The sequence below is a fragment of the Zosterops lateralis genome (genome assembly GCF_965231275.1).
Source record: "Zosterops lateralis genome assembly, chromosome: 29".
Taxonomy (NCBI): Eukaryota; Metazoa; Chordata; class Aves; order Passeriformes; family Zosteropidae; genus Zosterops; species Zosterops lateralis.
The window spans coordinates 3134139-3154053 of NC_139789.1; the positions used below are offsets into that span (position 1 = coordinate 3134139).

Genomic DNA, 19915 nt, shown 5'->3' on the forward strand with positions numbered 1-19915 from the left:
GAGGCGGCGGGAAGCGGCGTGTGACGCCATCGGCACCGCAATGAGCCGTGAGGGCGGGGGCGACGTGAGGCTGGTGGGCTGGGAGAGCCCTCATATCGCCCCGACCCCCAGCAAGGACCGCCCGAGCGCGGCGGCGATCCCGGTGACCTTCGCCAGCGGCTCCGGGTCACCTCCCCGGGTCACCTCTCCACGGCTGGATGGAGCAGCCCCACGGCCCTCGGGCTGGTTGGCATTGGACCCCTCGTCTCCCACCCCCCAGGGCCCCCCACTACCCCCAACACCGCGAGCTGCTGCCACAATCCTCCCGCTAATCCCGGGTGGCTTTTCCAGCACCGAGTCAGGGTTATGTGGATAATCCATATGTTTGCAAGGCAAAGGCTTTGGGATATCCACTGTTAATCCAATTGGCAGTGGCAGTTTGGTGCCATCGGCACAGTGTCCTGTAGGGGTGGGGGGATGTGGCTGCCCCAGTCACTGCTCCCTGGAGCTGGGAACTCCCACAGAGCCCTGATCCTATTACCCCCCCAGCCGTGGGACCCTGCTGCCCCCCACCCTGCCAAAGGAACCCAGCCAGGGAACATCCACTCGTTTATTTGCTTTTCAAACCACAGCAGCTCCAGCTGTTGCCCGACATATTCGCAGCCTGGAGACCCCCTCCCTGCTCCCCCTAAACCTTGGCTGCAGCCCAGGGCTGCTCCTCCTGGGGCAGAGCTCAGCCCCCACTGCACCCCCACCCCAACACCCCCCTGTCCTCCAGTCCCTGCAGTATTTACAGCCTCAGCACGCCCAGAGCCACAGCGCTGGGCAGACCCCCCCTCTCAGTGTGTCCACCACCAGGCTCACCCACAGACTGGTGGTGCAGGATGGGGGGGTGTCACAGGACCCCCAACACCCACAAACCCCACATGAGCCAGGGCTTGCTGCCCCACAGCAGCCTCTTCCCCTTGTTAAACCCCTTAATCTAGTCCCCCCCCAAAGCCCTTCAGCACCACTTGTCCCTCCCCACTCCCCTACAGCCATCCACTTCCAGAGCCGGAATAAAATAACCCCTCGGAAATGTCAGCACCAGTGTTAGAGAGAAAAAGAAAGTCAAAAGTGCTTGGAGCTGCCCAGCCACACAGCCCGTGTGGAGGCAGACCCCGCCAGCTGCCTGAGCAGGAGCAGGGTCCCATGCTGGGGGTCCCACAGATGTCTCAGCTGGTTCAGGACCAGCGTGGCCGTGCTGCTCGAGAGCAAAGCCAACCCTGTCCTGCCATCCCCCACAGAGCCCTGGAATCACAGAGCCCCCCCAAATCAGGGCAGGGGCGTGGGGCCCTGACAAGGCACCGGGGGTCAGTCCTTAAACCTGCGGCCTGCCTGCATCTTCTTGTAGTACAGGTCCACCTCGCTGTCCGCCGCCCCGTCCCGCTCGGCCGGCTTCCTCCGCAGCGTGGAGTCACGGCTGGCTGTGGCCAGCAGCCCCTCAGGGGGGGCCTCCACCCGCTCCCCACCACCCCCCACTGCCCCCGGGATGGCGGCCAGGCTGCCGTAGCGTGGCTCATCCTGCTCCATGTCGCTGACAGAGGAGCCAGGGGAGACACCGGCGCTCTTGGCTGGGCGGAAGCCGTGGAAATCCTTCCCCACCTCACCCAGCTCGTAGGTGTCTGGCCCCTCTGGCCCCTTCGGCCCCGACTTCCACTCCCAGGGCCCATTGCCAGCTGAGAGGTGGACAACAGGGTGGTGAGGGGCGTGAGCGTCGATGGTGATGATGCTGGAGCTGTCCCGCTCCGAGGGCGAGCGGTACTGAGAGGAGTCAGAGCTGGTGGAGGACGAGGACGTCTCCGAGTGCTTGGGGGTGACAGAGACAAGGCTCTGCTGCTTGGACATGGCGATGACCTGCATCAGGCGCGGGGGGTTGGCCACCCGCTGCGCTCCTCCCTTCTCTGCCACCATGACCCACTTGGCCCGCACGGCTGCCCCGCTGCTGGCCGTGGCCCCAGCGCCTGCCTGGCTCTCCTCGGGGATGTGCACCAGCTGCGAGGCTCCCGGCCGGGGCTGGATGAGCACACGGGGCCCCATGGCCGCCCGCTCGGCCGTGCGTGCCTGCACCGTGGGGTACAGGGAGGGGGGCACCTCCTCACCGGGTTCCCCCACACCCCGGCCCTGCGCCGCCTCCTCTGCCAGGGTCATGCTCCGGCCCTCCAGCGACTTCTGCTTCCACTCCGTGATGAGCTGCTTAGAGCGGGAGGCGTCCACGGGGACGTGGATGGTCATGTGGCGCCGCGCGGGGTCATCCATGGAGGGCGTGTTGACGCGGGGCAGGGTGTTGCTGAAGGTCACCATGTTCTCCTTGCCCATAGGGCTGCGGGGGGCCAGCAGGTCCACGTCCACACTGGCCCGCTTCAGGCTGCCCAGAGAGTTCTTCTCCCGCGGCACCGGCCGTGCCGCCTCCTCCAGCCGTGCCTGTGGGTTCAGCTCGTCGGTGCTCACCGACTTGTTCTGGTGGTAGACAGAATCGTGGCCCCGCTGTGTCAGTGCCCGCAGTGCGTCCTTGGCTGGTGCTTGTGCCGGGACCCGCTCCGTTGGGGCACGGAAGTTGCCAACAGCATGGAAAGCCTGTGGAAAGGGGAAGCAGAGAATCCTAGAATGCTTTGTGTTGGAAAGGACTTTTAAAGGTCATCTAGTCCGATATCCCTGCCACAGGCAGGGACAACTTCCACTAGACTGGGTTGCTCCAAGCCCTGTCCAGCCTGGCCTTGAACACTTCCAGGGATGGTGTAGCCACAGCTGCTCTGGAGAGTGTGGAGTCAAAGGGCCCCACCAGCCCCCCCAGCCCCCTCCCTGGGCCAAGGGCAGGACCAGCACCCACTAGGTAGGCGGCAATGCCAGAGCCGATCAGGAAGCCCACGTAGACATCAGCAGGGTGGCTGCGGTACTGGGTGATCTGGGTCAGGCCACAGATGCCAGCAGCAATGGCAAAGGCAAAGACCAGGATGGGCTTGAGGAGTTTGGTGCTGTCCGAGATGATGGAGTTGAAATACATCTGGGGAAGGAACAGGCTGTTAGTCATGGCCCGGCCATGCATAGAGCTGTTGGGTGCATGTGGGACTGCAGGTGCCTGCACACACACCCACCACAGGCACAGGAATATTGGGCAGAGCTTGTCTGTGCCCACAGGAGAGGGACACAGCTGCCCATGGCATGGGACTTGTGCTGCCCCAAGCCTGCGTGTGCCAGGCAGTGCTGGGAACTCACCGACACATAGACAGCAGCGAAAGCTGAGAGTGTCGCATGCTGGGATGGGAAGGTCTTCCTGCAGGGAGAAGGGACAGGGTTGGGATGGAGCAGGAGGGCTGGCAGTGTGGCACAGAGCTCTCTTGGCACATACCTGGCAGAGAGGATGGCGTGCTTGTCGGTGCCTGAGCAGATGTCCTGGGTGATGTAGGGGTTGGCGTCGCAGGGGGTGCCCAGAAGGGTGTAGTTGGGCTTGCAGACAGTCAGAAAGAAGGGAGCGTGGTAGCCTGTGGCCAGCTGGATGACGTCTGTCACCAGGGCTGTGGCACAGAGCCCGAACACGTGGACACCTGGGGGTGGCAGGAATGGAACAGTGGGTAACCCCCATCCCATGTGGGGCAGCCAGGACTCACCCAGCCCTGGGGCACCCACTGGAATGAGTCCAGTGCAGGGTCCAGAGTATGGGTAGGGTCATGCTCCAGCTATCACAGCCAGGGTGGCCCCACTTCCCCTCCAGCCCCCAGGTCCTGTTCAGGCTGTGGCACAACGTACCCACAAACCTGACGGTGCGGCGCAGGAAGGAGTTGAAGTTGCAGCCACCGGCGTTGATGCTGCCCTCGGCACCGGCGCGGCCCTTCAGCCGGGACTGCAGGCAGTACACCATGCCCTCCCCGACCATGATCTGGGGAGGAACCGCTGGCTCAGGTGGGACTGGGGGAGGCTGGGTTGTTGGCAGAGCCACCTGATGGGTGCTGGACACCACCAGGACCCCAATCCCTGGCTCTGTCCCGACCCCCACAGCGGGACAAGCCCGGACGCACCGAGGCAGCGGGGGCAGCAAAGGCCAGGCTGAGCAGCATCAGCAGCGGGATGAGCTCCTCGTTGGTCTCCACGTAGGGCATGGACAGCGCCCGGTCGTGGCACTGGAAGCCCACCTTGGCCGGCTTGAAGAGGTCTGTCAGCTCCAGGAAATAGAGTGTGACGACAGAGGAGGCCACGATGGGCAGCTGTGGGGGAGAGAGTGGGGACCAACGCACCCCCGGAGTGATGGCACCGCACAGCCCCACCAGAACGGGACACAGAACCCGACCTGCCGTGCCAGGGCCTGGGACAGAGCCCCCTGCACAGCCCCCACCCGAGCCCACCCACCCCACACCCACCTCCACGAAGTAGAAGCAGGGCAGGAGAGTCATGCTGTCCTTGGGGACACGGGCTTTCTCCTTAGGGGGGATCATGGTCCTGGGCAGGCTCAGGGGTCCCACCGGGCTGTGCCTCCACCCTGTGGGGGCACAAGTGTCACCACATGGCAGGGGGATGGGTAGCCACTGTCACCCCTGGTCACCCCTCCAGTCCCTGACCCTGGAGAGGGACAAGCACCCCCGAGCCACCACCCGGCCCTGCAGGGGTAGGGACACCCCATGTCACTCCCGGTCACCCCCAGGTCACACCATTGCCCCTGCTCACCGAGAGACACAGCCAGAGCTGGGGGTGCCAGCGCCCCCGGGGTGACCCCCAGCGCCCCGAGGGGTGCCCAGCCTGTGACAACAGGTGGGGCGGAGGCTCGTCTATCGCGACAGGCGATCACTACCGCGACAGGCGGCGCGGCTGCTGCGGAGGGCGTGCAGAGGGGGTGTGCCGCCCGCAGAGCCGGCCCGGGGATGGGGTTCCCCGAGCTCCCCCGGCCCAGCCCCACGAGATTGCACCGAGCCCGTGCTGCGAAATGAGGGGGGGAGGATAACGGGGATGGAGGGACGAGGGGCAATGGAAGGGGGGCAAATAACGGGGGATTAACCGGGGGTATAACCGGGGGGGCGGGGGGCGCAGCGGGGAACCTCCCCTTCGCAGGGACCGTGCCGCAGCCGCGGGCGGGGGTCTGGGCCGAGGGATGGGAGGGGGTGTCGGGGGAGGGAGGAGCGGCCCTTTGTGCCGGTCTGTGCCCCCCACTCACCTCAGCGGCGGCCCCGGGGCGCTGCGGGGCGGGGGGCGGCGGTAGCGGCGGCGAGGGGGGGATGTCCCCGGAATCCGGGATGCTCCTGCCTCGGCGGTGCGCGGGGAGCGGCGGCTTCCTCCGCCCCCGCCGCCTCCTCCTCCTCCTCCTTCTCCTCCTCCCTCGCCCGCCGCCCCCCGCTCCGCCCCACGGCCCCTCCCGGGGCGCCGAGCCCCCGCCGAGCCCCCATCGAGCCCCCGCCGCTCCAGGGATGGGGGTCTGGGGGGGTCGGGGGAGGTGCGGGAGGTCGGGGGAGGACGAGGCGAGACAAAGAGCCGGGCGGGGCCGGGGACAGCCGTGGGACCGACCTCTCTCCGCACGGCTCCGCACCCCGGACCGTGCCCAGGCACCGGGGAGGGGTCCCGGGGGGTCCCGGGGCCGCCCCCAACCCGGGCTGCCTCCACCACCAGCCCCCCGATCATCCTTGTCCCCCCGTGCTGCGGGGGGGAGGATGCCCCCTGCTCCTAGACCCCTCCTGCCCTGCAGAGCCCCCTCCCTTGCCCTGGGCCCGCGGGGACCTGAGGGGTGCCCAAGAGGGGGTCCCACATCACGGGGGTGCAGCACCCCCAAACTCACCGCCCCAGAGCTCTGCCAGCCCCGCCTGGGCTCTGGGGCCGGGGGGAACCTGCCCTGCCCGTGGCACTGAGGGCTTAGGGGAGGATCAGGGGGAGCCCTGCACCCACAATCACGAGCAGCCCCAGGGACAGTGCCGGGGTCACCCTCAGCAGGAGCCTTGAGTCTCCCAAATTCGGGCCTGGGGAGGTGACTGCAGCTCCCTTTACCTTCTGGAGGCTCCCAGCACCACCTGGCAGAGGCAGCAGCACCTCAGCCCCATCTGACCGTGCCCTCCCTCTGCAGAGGATCTGGCTGTGCCCTCCCCAATATCCCACCCTGTGCCCCACTCCCTGCACCCCACACTCACTTGTTCCCCCCAGCTGCCCGCCCTCTCACGGTCCTGTCCGGGGTCTGAGCAGCCCGGGCTCCACATGCTGCCCTTGTTCCATTTTTGGCCCTAAGTGGGCAAAAATCTCCCGGCGTATTTAACATCTAAATCCCGAATCCCTGGAAGCTGCAATTAAGCCGCTCTCCCTGCGGAAAATCCCTGGTTTGAGCCGGACTCGGCCGCCTCCCGCAACGCCCCTGCCCACCCTGTGCCCCCTGCACTTGGGGACAGCAGGGAGGGGAAGCCACCGCTGCAGGGGGACACCCGAGTCCCCAGGGACCTCCAGGACGCGTCTCCCCCCTCGGGGATGTGTCCGGCCACCCGCTGACCACGAGTCCATTGCCTTGGGGTGGTCGGAGGGTCAGAGGTCGGGGCAATGGGGCGTCTGCACAGCCGGACAAAGGGAATGCGGCAGCTCGGAGCTGTAAAAGCTGGTGGAGCAGGAAAAGGAGAGGGAGGGTGGGCTCCAGCCCCTTGCGGGGTGTCCCCCGAGCCCTGCGCTGTCCGGACCCAGCTGTGGCCCAGTGACCATCCCCGCAAGGGGCGAGGGCAGCGAGATCTCGAGGCGCGGGAGAGGCTCCGGGAACGAGCCCGGGAGGGGGATCCGGGCGGCGGCTCCGGGGCTCGGGAACGCGCCGGGACCGGGCGGGAGCCGAGGCGGTGGCTCCGCTTAGCGGCACCGGGGAGAAAGGCAGAGGGGAGCGAGGCTGCCGCCCCCTCCGGCATCCCGGACACCGCCCCTGCCGCTGCCATCACCCCTCCCATCACCGCCCCCCGGCCCTGCAGGAACCCCCCGGGCCAGGGGTGATGGGATGGTTTGTGTCCCTGGGCACCCACCGAGCCGGCACCCAGCACCCGCCAGGGACCGGCCCCCCAGCCCGGGCCGGGCTCCTGCTCCTGGTGGGGCGGGGATAGAATTTGCCGGAGCCTTCTTTTGCCAAGAGCCTGAACTTTTTCGGCATTAAAAACCCCGGCGCCGAAATCCCCGGCGGCGAGTGCCAGGGCCGGCAGCTGGGCCGGGCTGTTTCCTCCTCCCGCGCTGTTTGTGCTGGGAACTCTTGACCCCTTTTATAAGCTGAATATTTCAAAACATTCAGCCCACGCTGCGGAAACCCCCCCGCTCCCCCCGCCCCCCCTTCCCCCTTTCCTGGCCCCCCCCAGCCCCAAACTGGACATAAAAACGAGTCCCAGTCCCAGCCCCGGGTGAGCAGCGTCCACCCCGCAGTCCCCGCTCCCCCCCAGCCCCTGTGCACCCCAAACACCCCCAAACACCCCCCAGCCGGGCAGAGGCATCACCGGGCTCTGCAGCCATGGGACCGAGTCCTGCTCCCATCCTTGTCCTCGCTCTGCTGCTGCTGCTCTGGGCCCCAGTGGATGGTGAGTGCACCCCCCTCACCCCAGGGCAGTGACACAGCACAGGGGTGTCTGCCCAGCTCCCCAATTCCTGCCTCCACCTGCAGCCAGGTGCTGGTGCAGCCCATGAGGAGGGGTCCAGGGATCCTGGGAAGAGACCACGGGAGTGACAGTGCCCGTGCCCCTCAGCTGACCCGGCCTCTTTCCTGCAGGGCAGCCCCGGGGACGGATCCTGAGGGGCTCCGTGGCCAGGCCCCACCTGAAGCCGTACATGGCCTCGCTGCAGCTGGACGGGCAGCACATCTGTGGGGGCTTCCTCATCGCTGAGCAGTGGGTGCTGAGCGCTGCCCACTGCACCGAGGAGACGTGAGTGTGTCTGGGGCTCAGTGCATGGCTGGGGGGCTGCTGGGCTCAGGCCAAATCCCACTCCACAGCCTCGAGCTCGGCTCAGAGCGTGGGACTCAGGTCCCGTCTGCAGCAAGGACTGGGCAGGGGCTGCAGGACATCTCGGGGCTCCCTCACGGGCTCTGCCCCCCCACAGCACCCCATTTCCATGGCTGGGTGCAGTGACATCCCCAGCTGTTTGTCCCACACTCTGACTCTCTTCCAGGGATGGGAAACTCTTCCAGGTGCTGCTGGGTGCTCACTCTCTGACAGAACCGGAGCCCCACAAACGCCTCTACCAAGTGCGCGCCCAGTTCCCCCACCCTGGCAGCAACATCCACAACAACAAGGATGACCTTCTCCTCCTCCAGGTGGGCTGGCGGCTGATGGGACCCTCCTCCCCACCGGGCACAGCCTGTAAATCCCCTGTCCCTTGGGGGGATTTGCAGGGTCACTGACTGGCCGGAGGAAATCCTCATGGCCAGGCTGGGCCTGGTTCCCCTGTCCATCCCTCCCTGTCCCATGGGACCATCCCTGCTTCCCCCACCAAAGACCTTTGAGCTGTGTCCAAATGCCTCCACCTTCCTCATAGCTCCAGCTCTGGTCTCTGGCTGCATCCTGGGGCTCCAATGAGGAGGCAAAGCCCTGAGTGCAGCTGAGGCCAGGGTGGTCCCAGCATCAGGGCTGGGCTCACTGTGCCCTGCTGGCTCCTGGGCACAGCCGCCCCTGTGACCGGGGTCCCCTCTGGCTTTGTGGCAGCTGGAGGAGAAGGCGGAGCTGAACGCGGACGTGCGGGTGCTGCCCTTCCAGCGGGAGGACAGGGACGTGGCGGCCGACACGGTGTGCGAGGTGGCGGGATGGGGCACCATCGACCACAGCGGCACCAGGCCCGACAAGCTGCACCAGGTGGAGCGGCCGGTGATCAGCCGCGACGTCTGCAACCACCGCACCCGGCACGACGGCACCATCACCCGCAACATGATGTGCACTGACTCCCGCAGGAAGGACACCTGCAAGGTACCCCACACAGACCCCCGGAGGGCTGGGAGGGGGCCAAAGGGCACAATGCCCAGAGTCTTGGAGAGGTGAGGGGCTGCAAAGCAGGAGGGAACAACACCTCCAGGGTGAGTGGCCCCTGTGCTGGCCGCTGCAGAGCAGCTCACAGGAGCCTGGAGGCAGGAATGAGGGGTGGGAGATGGGCTGGGGTGTCCTAGCAAACCCTTGGCCATACTGATGAGGTCTGTCCTGCAGGGAGACTCCGGTGGCCCCCTGGTCTGTGGCGGGGTGGCCGAGGGGGTGGTCACGGCCGGCTCCCGTGTCTGTGGCAACTACAAGAAGCCGGCCATCTACACCCGCATCGCCCCCTACGCGGCCTGGATCGACAGTGTCATGGCCTCTGCGGATGGGGAGGGGGACACTCGCTGAGGGCTCTGCAGGGACCTGCTCCATGCCACGGCTTGCTGCTGCCAGCACGGCCAGAGCACCCACAGTGCTGCCCCACTGCCTGCCATGGGCTCCCACTGCTGCCCACCCCGCTGCCAGAGCGTCCCCACAAGCCAGGAGGAAGGCTGGGCCAGGGGACTGGCGAGGAACCAAGGAAGGGGGTCCCTGGCCCCCCACTGACAATGCACAGGGCCCAGGTGGGGGAGAACTGGGGGTCACAGCCCTCAACAGGCTTTGCTGAAGGTGCCCAGAATGCTGCCCGCGACCGCTGCAATAAAGTGATGATGATTCCTGCAGAGCTGTTGGGCTGGAGGAGTGGGGGGAAGGAGGGAGCTGGGGGGGTCTGCACAAGGAGCCCCTGCCCAGGAGGAGCTGGACATGGGGTGGGAGATGCTGAGGTGGAGCCATTGGGGATGGTGTGGCCTCAGGTGGGAGCAGGGGACACATCCTGCAGTGTGCCCACAATGTGACCAAGAACTGGCACCTCCTGCAGGGTCATTCCCAACACTTGGGAAAGCAGAATCTGCTTGTTGCTGTTAGGGCAGTGGCAGCTCTGGCTCCCACAGTGGGATCTGTGCTGGAACCCAGCAGGATTCTAACTGGGACCCTCTTGTCCCAGGAGCTGAGGGCAGGGCAGAGCAGAGCCCCCATCTTCCCACCACAACAGTGGTCACCCCCAGACCCCTGCTCTCCCACTGCCCTATCTTTGGAGGGAGCAGGGCCAAGGCACAAGAGATGGGAGCAGGGCAGCTGCACAGCCCAGGGCACTGCCAGACCCTTCCAGTCCCATCCCAGGAGCTCCGTGGCCAGCAGGGAGCTAAGGGGGACACAAATGTGTCTCCATTCCCCTGCTGTGCTGCTGTTCCCTGTTACCAATAAAACATTAAATAACCCCAAACCTGTTCTATAAGGAGCTCACAGAGGGCCCAGTTTGAGTTTTACTTACAGGGGAAAAGAGCCTTAATAAGGTGCAGTTTCCTAATTAGCCATTTGATTGTCCCTAATTACCAGCAGAGCAGAGGGGGACAGGTCTGTGCAGCTCTTACAGCTCTGTGCAGTGAAACATTCACTGGAGTCAAGGGATGAACTCTGTCACCAGCTCCAGTTTTCAAGAATAATGAAATCATGGTTCCAAAGGGAAAGGAATGTACTAAGACTGGCTCACTCCCTCTCTTAAACGGTCTGTGGGGACCTGGAATTGCTGGCTGGGATGCAGCAGCAGAAGGCTCCAGGCTTTTCTCCCCAAGAGCTGAAGGACTCCTGGGAGAGGAGCAGGCCCAGATCACCCCCAAAGGGCTGGGGCTCCACAGGCACAGCCACACTGGCTCCAGGAGGTTGGGATGTGATTTCCTGCCCAGGGCAGCAGCAGCTGAGGATAAGGGAGGGCAAAAGTCTGAAAGGATTTTTGGCTGCTTCTCCTCTGGCACGCTCAAGTGTCCAGCCTTGCTGAAGCTGGAGGCTTACACAACCCCAAGGATCTGATGTTTTTTCCTTGAGTGTCCATAAGGTGAACCTTGAAAACGTCCATTTCCCCTTCCCCTTTTTCCAACGATGGTGGTTCTTTTCCTGACAGATGCTCTGGCAGCCCTCCTGTGGCTCCACTGCTGGGCAGCCACGTCACACCATGGAAACAAACCACATGGTTCTGTACAAAATTAGGAGAATTTTTATTTACAACAGCAAGAGGCAAAGGGAGGGTTCACTCCAAGCAGCAGCACTCATATTCCTGCTCCCACTCAACACCAATGGGCACACAGGAGCCAAATTCTGTCTCAGGGACAAGACTGCTGAGGGGTCAGGACTGCCCAGCCTGTGTGGCACTTCCCAAGCAGCCGGAGGCACAGGATGGATGTGAGGTACCAGCTGTGCTCCCCTCAGCTGGGACTTTGTCCCTCACCAGCTGCCCCATCACCACTCTGCCCAGGCCAGGGTAGCTGCCAGGATGTTGCTGCTCTGCTGGCACAGCCCCAAAACACAGCCAGGCCCCCCCTTCCTGGGCCCCAAATTATGGGGAAACCGCTGGCATTCCTTTCCAGCTCTTCCCTGGTAAAAGAGGCAGAGCTCCCTCAGCTCTGTTTTCCAGCACAGCTCAACCAAGGGTAACCAGCAGCAGCTTTTCCAGCATGAGGGAGAGGAGCTGCCATTCTCTTGTCTCAAGATCTCTGTGAAGGGAGCCCTGTGCAGCTCCTGGCCCTCACTCCACCCCAGGAAGGGCTCAGGAGTAGCTGAGGGGCATCTTCCTCCACAGCCCCCCACACAGGCAGTTCTTGATCCAGCGCTGCTCCCACTGCTTCACTGCTGTCACCTTGTTGGGTGACTTCAGCATGGTGACACAGCCACACCTGGGGGGACATGGAAGGTGCAGCCAGCCCAGGGGACAGGGCAGAGGCAGCACTGCTGGGGTGCTGCATGGATCACACAGAGATCTGGATATCCGTGGGGGAAATCAGCTCCTGTCATCTGCAGGTGACACTTATGAGCACCAAAACCAGCTGAATCCAGCGAGCAACAATCCCGCTGAGGGCTCTGCTGGAGCTGGAGCCTGGCAAGGAACAGCCCCAGCTGCTGTTTATACATGAAACAACTGACAGTCATCTCACAAAAATGATCTGCTACAGAGGCTTTCTATTAAAACCAGTAATTAAAGCTAATTCAATCACATGACTTAGATGGATGTTTGTTCCCTGAGCCATTATCCTGAAATCCAGGCTCTCCCATGAGGGTGGATGAGTAGAGCAGCACAAAATGCAAGCCTGGTGGAAAGATGACCCCAAAACTGGAGCAGGGGCATTGGGGTGATTCCTCCCTCCAGCCCTGCTATGACCACACAGGTGCTTTAATGACCAGACCCACAAAAGTGGGCATCACATAAAGGAGTTGCTGCAGGGTCTCCTCCAGACCAGATTACTTTAAGAGCTTTATCTGATTGATCTGTTTGATTTTTAGCCCAAGGGCCAGGCTGCAACAATGCCACTCTGACAATGATGTGGGCATCCCAGGTTGGGGACACCTTAAGCACAGCCCCAACTGGTCTCAGAGAGCTCCTGAAGGACACAGCACAGTCCAAGTCCTGCCCAAGCTCCACTGCAAGGGTCACTTACCTGGTACAGGACTTGCATTCCTCTGTTGGATAGGCACCCAGGTGCAGCCGCCTCAGGTGGTCAATTTTGGGCTGTCCAGGGGCTCTGGGAAGGGAGAACAGGACTTTCCTAGAGTTTCACTTTCCAGGAGCTGCTCCCAGAACAGGGAGCTGCATCCCACTGGCCAACATGGCAGAGGCTCTGCCCACTTGCCCACCCAGTGCCACAAGATTCGTTGTCACAATGACACAATTAATCACATTAATTAATGGCCGTTTCCTCCCCATTTGCTATCACTTTTCAGTACTTAAAATTCCCAGCCCATCACAAGCTGAGAAATGGATTTGAGCAGAGAGGACAAATTGCTCTTGGGTCACAGCAGCAAGAACACAAGCCAAACCTCAGAGCTGCCAAGACTCCTTCTCACCACGGGATTGACTCATTCCAGGGGTTTGTACCTGACAAAGGCATCGAACTGGGAAGAGACAGTGTGGCCAACGAGCCCGGGAGCCTTCCCAAACTGCAGGCGGACCAGCTGCTTGTTCTGCAGCTTGCTGATGATGCCATCGTTGATGGGCAGCCAGTCAATGTTAGGAATGAGCAGCTGGCTGGGCAGGAGGCAGCACTCATCAATCAGGGCATCATCGGGCTCTGTGATGTGATTTTCCTCACGACCTGCGTGGGAAATGAAGGAAAGAACCCCGTGACCTTTACATTTCTCCCTCAGAGCTCCAGAGAGCTGCGTGCAGCCTTCTCCTGCACTGCCAACTCAGCCTGGAGAACAATAACCTTGGCAGCTGCACTTGCCCTTTCTCAACGTGCCAAGACCCTCTCAGAGTCATGTCCCACCCCGCTGTTACAGGAATTACGGTTCAGGGAACTGGCCACACTCACAGCACAGCCAGAGCTTGGTCAGGAGCCGGAAGAGCAGGGACATGCTGTCCTGGGTGTCTGAGGTTGCTGTGTACACGGGGAGGCAGCTGGGCTTCAGCAGCCCCCAGATGCGGATGACCACCATGAGCTCCCGGAACATGCCAAGGGACGCGCCGTCGCGCAGGAAGCTGTGCCCAGGGCGCACCGGGGAGCCCTGAGGGGAGACAGGGGTGTGGGTGGGGGTCACAGCAGCCTGGGTGGGGGTCACAGCAGCCTGGGTGGGGGTCACACCAGCCCCAGCCACCCCACTGCAGCCAGAGAGCTCCTGCTTCCAGCAGCACACACCTATGGAACCCGCTGCTGGGGATGGTGGAGGGTCACCTAAGGTGACATCTCTGCAGAGTTGCAAGAGGAGTGTCCCCAATTCCCCCTGGTACTGTGCTGGTCACCAGACACAGATGGGCATTGGAAGGGCCATTCTCTAAATCTGCTGTTCCTTACTCCTCCCCAGTGCCAGTGCTGACAGGGACATGTGGCCCTGTGTGCCCTGGCTAAAGCTCCCCAGCACTGCCCATGGGTGTTCACATCATCTTGGCATTTTCCCAGCACTTGAGGTCTCACCTGGTTGGGAAGGCTGGCCAGCAGGTAGAGCACAAAATCCCCCACCCACTGGATGAGCTGCTGCAGGGACTGCAATGTCGTCATCTCCAGGACAAACTCTTCTGTCTTCAGGTTAATCATCACCTTGTCAATGTCTGGAAGAGAAGCAAGACATCACCTGCCTCAGGAAGGTGGATCCAAACCTCACACTCTCTCTGTGGAGGTCACCCTTGTCCTCCTCCTCAAACCCAGGAGCTACAATGAGACCATGACACCGTAAGGAACAGTCCAATCCCAAACCCTGGGATGCTGTGAGCAGTCAGTACCTACATCCGTGATCTTGGAGCAGATCTCAGTGAGCCTGTCCCCGGGGCTCTTGTCAGGGGTGTTGAGGAAGTGTGGACGCAGCAGCGACTTCAGGGTGCAGCTGATGGCGATGAGGAAGAGCTTGGCGTGGTAGTCACACACACGGGCAATGGTGCTGGAGGAGAGCTTGCACAGTGATGCCTTCATGGCAACAATGCGTGTGGAGAGCACCTGAGCCACAGGGAAACACAGCAAAACGCACAAGGAAAGGCAGGAATTAGCATAAGCTCATTAAAGCTGCTGCTGCTGCTGCTGCTTTATTCTCTCCTCTCACATTCTGCCGCAGGAGTGACAGGAACGGTGAAGGCTGTGCACGTGAGGGCTGTGCTGGGCACGTGCTGCTGTTCCCAGAAGCTGCCAAAAATAGACTTCACCACCTCAACCCAAGTTTCCAACAGGTAAAGACCCCACTGATCTCAGTGTTAACATGGAAGCTCTTCCCAGCTCTTTCACTGCCTGAGCCAGGCACTCAGAGAGCACAGCCAGGCACAGCCACCAATGTCCCGAGCACTGGCACTGGCTGCTCCCCACTCCAAGTCCCTCAGCGCCCCCCATGCCCACCCTGGGAGTGAGCCCAGAGCTCCCACCTGCTGCAGGGCTGCATTCTGACGCATGTACTCCTCGTGCAGCTTCTCCACCAGGTTCTGCACCATGCTGGGCTGGACGTGGAGCAGGATGTCCCACCAGTCGTAGCCGGTCACCATGCAGTACTCCAGCAGGAACAGTAAGTGCCGCAGGGACATGTTCATGTCCAGCACGTGGCCCATGGAGGGGGAGATGCGGAGCATGCTCAGCTTGAAGGGAGAACCAAAGGGAAACTGACTTCAAGGAGCAGGCTTGAAATTGTCCCACAAAGCCACAACACAACACAGGGCCCAATGAAGCTCAGTCCAGAACTAATGAATTTCTGCACTGATGAGATACATCCTTTTCCAATACAGACCTCACAGCTGGAACTCCCAGTGTTTTCTGAGCAACCCATCACCCCTCAGAGAGCCTGGCTGAGAAATAACCCCACCATAATTAAGCATCAACCTTTCCATGACTGTCCACACCAGCCAGGGCCAGCGATGTCCAGGAGAGCTGCATGGCCTTGAAGTGCACCAGGGGCCCCGCGGTGCGCGGGCGCTTCAGGGCCGGCTCATCCACGGGGCGCTGCGAGGAGGAGCCGTAGAACACGGCCATCATCTGCAGGGACAGCCTGTGCACGATGTGGACACTGCCATCGTGGAAAGCCAAGGCCAGGCCTGGGGACAGAAGACAAGCAGGGCTGAGCAAGCAGCTCCTCCCAGTGTGGCAGAGCCCTCACCCAAAGTCATGGAGAAGCCAAAGGGCTGGGGGCTCACAGCCCCACCATCAGCATTTCACAGCCTCTTCCCACAACAGGAAACACAACGGGATGGTTGGGAAGATGTCCCATTTGAAAGTTTTCCTTCAGCATTCCACGTGCTTTACTTCAGCTACAGCTCAGGTGGTGAAGTTTTCAGGCAAAAGCCACATGTTTAGGACGAAGACAACACAACAGGAACTCCTTACCCAGTCCAGGGAAGAACTTGGTGTCGTTTGCCACCTTCAGATCAGTGTTGGTCAGGGAGATTGGCAGCTTTGGCAGCGCCACGGCTGACACCCGGTCCAGGTCGTTGGTGGCAGACAGGATCCGCCACTTCAGGATCATGGGCTGCTTGTCTCCCACTTGGGAAAAGAGCAAATGAGTGAGAATTTTGTGCCAGAGAGATCCACTCCCCATTTCTGCCCACACTCCCCAGCCAAGTAGGATCACAAATCAGGCGTCAGGCAATATATTCCCATATATTCCAGTATGTTTCCCTCATATTTCCCTATTTTTTTCCTGAATTATACAAACAACATGTTTTGCTAAATCTCACTCAATGGGAAGCTCTGCTGTGAGTGATTAAGATCTTTATACACAATAATCCTTTATATTTCACCAAACAAACTGCCCTGATTATTTCTGTTCTATCTGAGATCAGGTGGAGCCCAGGCAGCCAGGGCAGGGGATTAATCCAGCTCTGCTGCTTGATCCTGGTCCTTTGGGAGCCTTTGCTCCACTGGCGGCAGGAAGGGCGGCTGTGCAGCAAAACACAGCAAATGTCTTTTATGAAGTGAAAGCAACAACCAAACCCTTTCCTGGAAACAGCAAGTTGCTGCCTATAATGCAAACAGACAGAATAGACTGAGAACACCTGAAAATGAACACGATACGGGATAATGGATGTGAGAAACTGGGCTGCTTTTTCCCTCAGACCAAGCTCCTGCTCTTGAGAGTCCCCAGTGCAGACACTTACCCACAGGAGAGATTTGCTGGAAGATGTTGTTGACAGGCAGGCCCTCCTTCCTAAGGGACCAGCACTCCACAATGCTGTTGTTTTGGTTGGAAGCACAAAGTAGCACCTGAGGAACAGAGCCCCCCACCACAAGCATCAAAAACACAGAGGACACTGCCCTGGTCATTCCCACCCTCCATCTCCAGAGTCCTGCTCCCACTCAAGTCATGCTCCACCAGCAAAAAGCAGAGAATCAAATCAGTGGGAGGTGATAGTGAGGTCCCTAATTCCAGCTGCACCAGCAGCACTTCCCAGAAGGGTAACTAGGAATACCAAGGTATTGGAGGACTGTCACCCTGATTTTTCAGCCTTCTGATGTTTTACATTTCTGTACTGGAGTTTTCTCATGCGTTGTAACATAAACAAAGAATGACGTTTCGTAAATCATGCATTCCCTCCTGGGGGAAGGACAAATTGATGGACTTCTGATTTGACCAGTGGGGTCAGAGAAGTGTCAACCTCGTCCCCCAATCGCTGGTCAAAGTCCAAACCCTATTTAAACCCAAAACCCAAAATAAACTTCCTTCTTTCTCGTCTCACAACCTGATGGTACGAGTGCCCTTCTTTCAGGCCCATCTGGTGACAGAGGAAACGCTGATCACCTCCAGACCCTCTGAGGAAGACCAGATGGAGCAAAGAGCAGCTGCCCACCTGCTCTGACATGTCCCGAGCCAGGAATTTCAGGTGGGTGATGGCCGGGTACTTGTCCTTGCGCGCGGGGTCCGTGGTGCAGCGCATGAAGAGGGACGGCAGGATCTCGGTGTCGATCTTGCACTTCTCGTTCACCACGCTGACACAGACCTTGTAGAACTGCACGGGGGACGCGCTGCTGCCGTCGGACGTGGCCACCACGATGTTGCCCCCGCCCGTGAAGGCGACGTCGGCCAAGGCCACGCGGCAGCGGAGGCGGCACAGGCTCTCGGTGGCCGTCAGCACCTGCCCGTTGGGCTTGAGGAGGGACACGGTGACCAGCCCGCTGATGGTCACGGCAATCCAGCCCTCCATGGGCTTCCCGCCGAACAGCGTCAGCGACGGAGAGAATTTCACCCGGGAAAACTTCTCACCGAAGTTCGAGGCTCCGGACTGTAACAAAGGTCAGCAAAACCCAGGCGTTTGTGCCCCAAAATTTGTGCCTGCAGAGATCTCCTTGTGACAGAGGGGTAGGATTTATGTGGGACATGCCAGGAGTTAAAAAAACACAATCAGGGAATTTGTGCTTGGCAGATTTGGGCTTTCAGAGTCTGCAGAATCACATATGTTTCTAAACAAGGAGCTCATCTCTGTGTCCAAATCCCCTGATCAAACCTCGGCACCCCGACTGCATTTCCTCTGAATTACCACTGGTAAGGAAAGAACTTCTCTATCTCCATGTTCCTGCCTAAAACTGAGGTACCAGACTAAGGGAGACACATCTGAAACACCAAGACAAACAAGGCTCCAACCCCCCTTGGAATTTAGCAGGAATCATGAATCTGACTTTTCTTTGACTGGAAAATCTCCCCAGGGCCACAAGAGAGCACAGAGCACAGAACACAGGCAGGATCCTGAGTTCTTTGCCAAGACCTGAGCCAGAGTTCCAGGCCAGATCCCTCACGAAGCTGAGACAAACCTTCTCCACGTGCAGTGCCAGTTTGACACCGTTGTGCAGCCAGGACAGAGCCACCACCGGGTCCCCCTCCACCACGCTGCCCACCGTGTTCTCCCAGCTGTTGGCCAGGTGATCTGTCATGCTCCAGCACTTGATGTGGCCATCAGCATCTGCCGAGAGCAGCCTGGAGCCTGTGGCAATGACACTGCATGAGAACAGGGGGAACAGCCAAAGCCCCACAAGGAATCCCATCCCATGGCTTTGGGACATGCACAGCATGGGGGGGACACGGTGACAATGAGGAGGGATCTCAGCCCACCTGACTGATCCCACTCCAAACACGTGATGACTTCAGTGTGGCCCGAGTTGACAGAGTAGACATCCCAGGGGTGCTCGGTGTCAATGATATGGACCATGTGGGTGAGATCTGCATGAACAGAGAAGTGACTCCTTGGCCCTTGTCACTGTTTCTGAGCCTCAAAGCCTCAGCTGATGCAAGGAAAACATAAAATATTTTATAGAAATTATATGGGGTAGCATAGAAACTGTGCTGGGAACTCAGTGAAGGGCCAGACACCGATGCTGGCCTGGTCCTGGGTTAGGGAAGTCAGTCCTGGTTTACAGGAAACAAACCAAATCCCAAGGAACAAACGTGTGTTAGACACTGCCAGAGGCTGAGGGGTGGAAGGAAAAGGAGGAGCAGCAGCCAGGAGCTGTCAGGGGCAGGGCAGAGCTCCGGCCCTTCGCATCCTGGAGTTTCCCAAGAGCACCGGGAGCTCCCAGGAGAGATTCCCAAGGGGCACGCGGTACCTTTCTCCTCCTCATTGCGGAGGTCGGTGGTGAAGGCGATGAGGTTGCGGCAGGACCAGGCGCACACCAGGGGGATGGAGGGGCAGTGGTTGCTCTTGGGTTTCTTCTCCCACTCGCACACGTAGGCCAGGTCCATCCCGCCGGCCCGGCCCGGCCCCGGCGGGGACACGGGACAGCCTCGCTCCTGCCTGGGGGCGACACAACCCCGGTCACACCGGGAACGGAACGCACGGCCCTCAGAGACCCCGGCCCCAGCGGCCTTGGGGAGGGCACAGCCCCGGGGGACAGCCCAGCACCGAGGGGGAGGGAGCGCTCCGCCGGTACCGACCCTACGGCGGGCGGGAGGGTCCCGGGGACTGATTCGGGGTGAACACGGGGAGGTGCCGGAGGTTCCCGGGGCTGGCGGGAAGGCCACGGGAGGTTCCCCGGGCTCCCGGTCCGGCCGCACTCACCGGCGCCTCCCGCCGCTCCCAGGCCCCCGGCGCCTCCGCGGGCTGCCCGTCCTGCGCCTGCGCCGCGCGTTCAGGCACCGCCGCGGACACCCTCCGAGAGCCAGCCAGGGGCTTAATTAGCATAACAAACTACCCAGAACACACCGGGGAGAAGTAGCGAACAAAATCAGCGGATTTCGGACTTTTTCTGGAAAATTAAGGAAAATAAGAGGGCGAAACACTAAGGAAAACTTGGAGGAGCTCATTCTATAATCATCTCCAAGCCAGCTTATAATCACCCTGTCCTAAGAATACTGTATTTCCAAGCCTTTAAATACTGCTCCGGGTACAGCTCGACTCGTGCTCGCTTCGGCAGCACATATACTAAAATTGGAACGATACAGAGAAGATTAGCATGGCCCCTGCGCAAGGATGACACGCAAATTCGTGAAGCGTTCCATATTTTTCGCACCTCCCCGCACCTACTTTTTGCAGCCCG

General features: G+C 60.8%; 3 protein-coding genes across 3 annotated transcripts; 1 reads left to right on the plus strand and 2 right to left on the minus strand.

Moving 5' to 3' along the window:
- Nucleotides 1-946: 946 nt before the first annotated feature.
- PLPPR3 (phospholipid phosphatase related 3) lies at nt 947-4448 on the minus strand (the record flags this gene model as incomplete). The annotated part of the gene is made up of 7 exons (XM_083879811.1): nt 947-2595; nt 2849-3022; nt 3235-3292; nt 3368-3563; nt 3766-3895; nt 4035-4220; nt 4374-4448. 7 exons carry the CDS (start codon nt 4446-4448, stop codon nt 1333-1335), a joined length of 2082 nt encoding a protein of 693 aa, XP_083735937.1. The 3' UTR covers nt 947-1332.
- A 2897-nt stretch (nt 4449-7345) lies between these two features.
- On the plus strand, nt 7346-9619 carry CFD (complement factor D). The gene is made up of 5 exons (XM_083880080.1): nt 7346-7520; nt 7709-7862; nt 8107-8251; nt 8640-8897; nt 9132-9619. Exons 1-5 carry the CDS (start codon nt 7454-7456, stop codon nt 9303-9305), a joined length of 798 nt encoding a protein of 265 aa, XP_083736206.1. The 5' UTR covers nt 7346-7453; the 3' UTR covers nt 9306-9619.
- A 1052-nt stretch (nt 9620-10671) lies between these two features.
- Nucleotides 10672-19678, minus strand: MED16 (mediator complex subunit 16). Its single transcript, XM_083879923.1, has 15 exons — nt 19314-19678; nt 18986-19173; nt 18495-18602; nt 18197-18366; nt 17239-17670; nt 16549-16654; nt 15779-15934; nt 15278-15489; nt 14830-15036; nt 14203-14413; nt 13898-14031; nt 13298-13490; nt 12862-13078; nt 12425-12508; nt 10672-11665 (listed from the first exon to the last, which is right to left on the minus strand). Exons 2-15 carry the CDS (start codon nt 19119-19121, stop codon nt 11539-11541), a joined length of 2493 nt encoding a protein of 830 aa, XP_083736049.1. The 5' UTR covers nt 19122-19173; nt 19314-19678; the 3' UTR covers nt 10672-11538.
- Nucleotides 19679-19915: the final 237 nt, after the last annotated feature.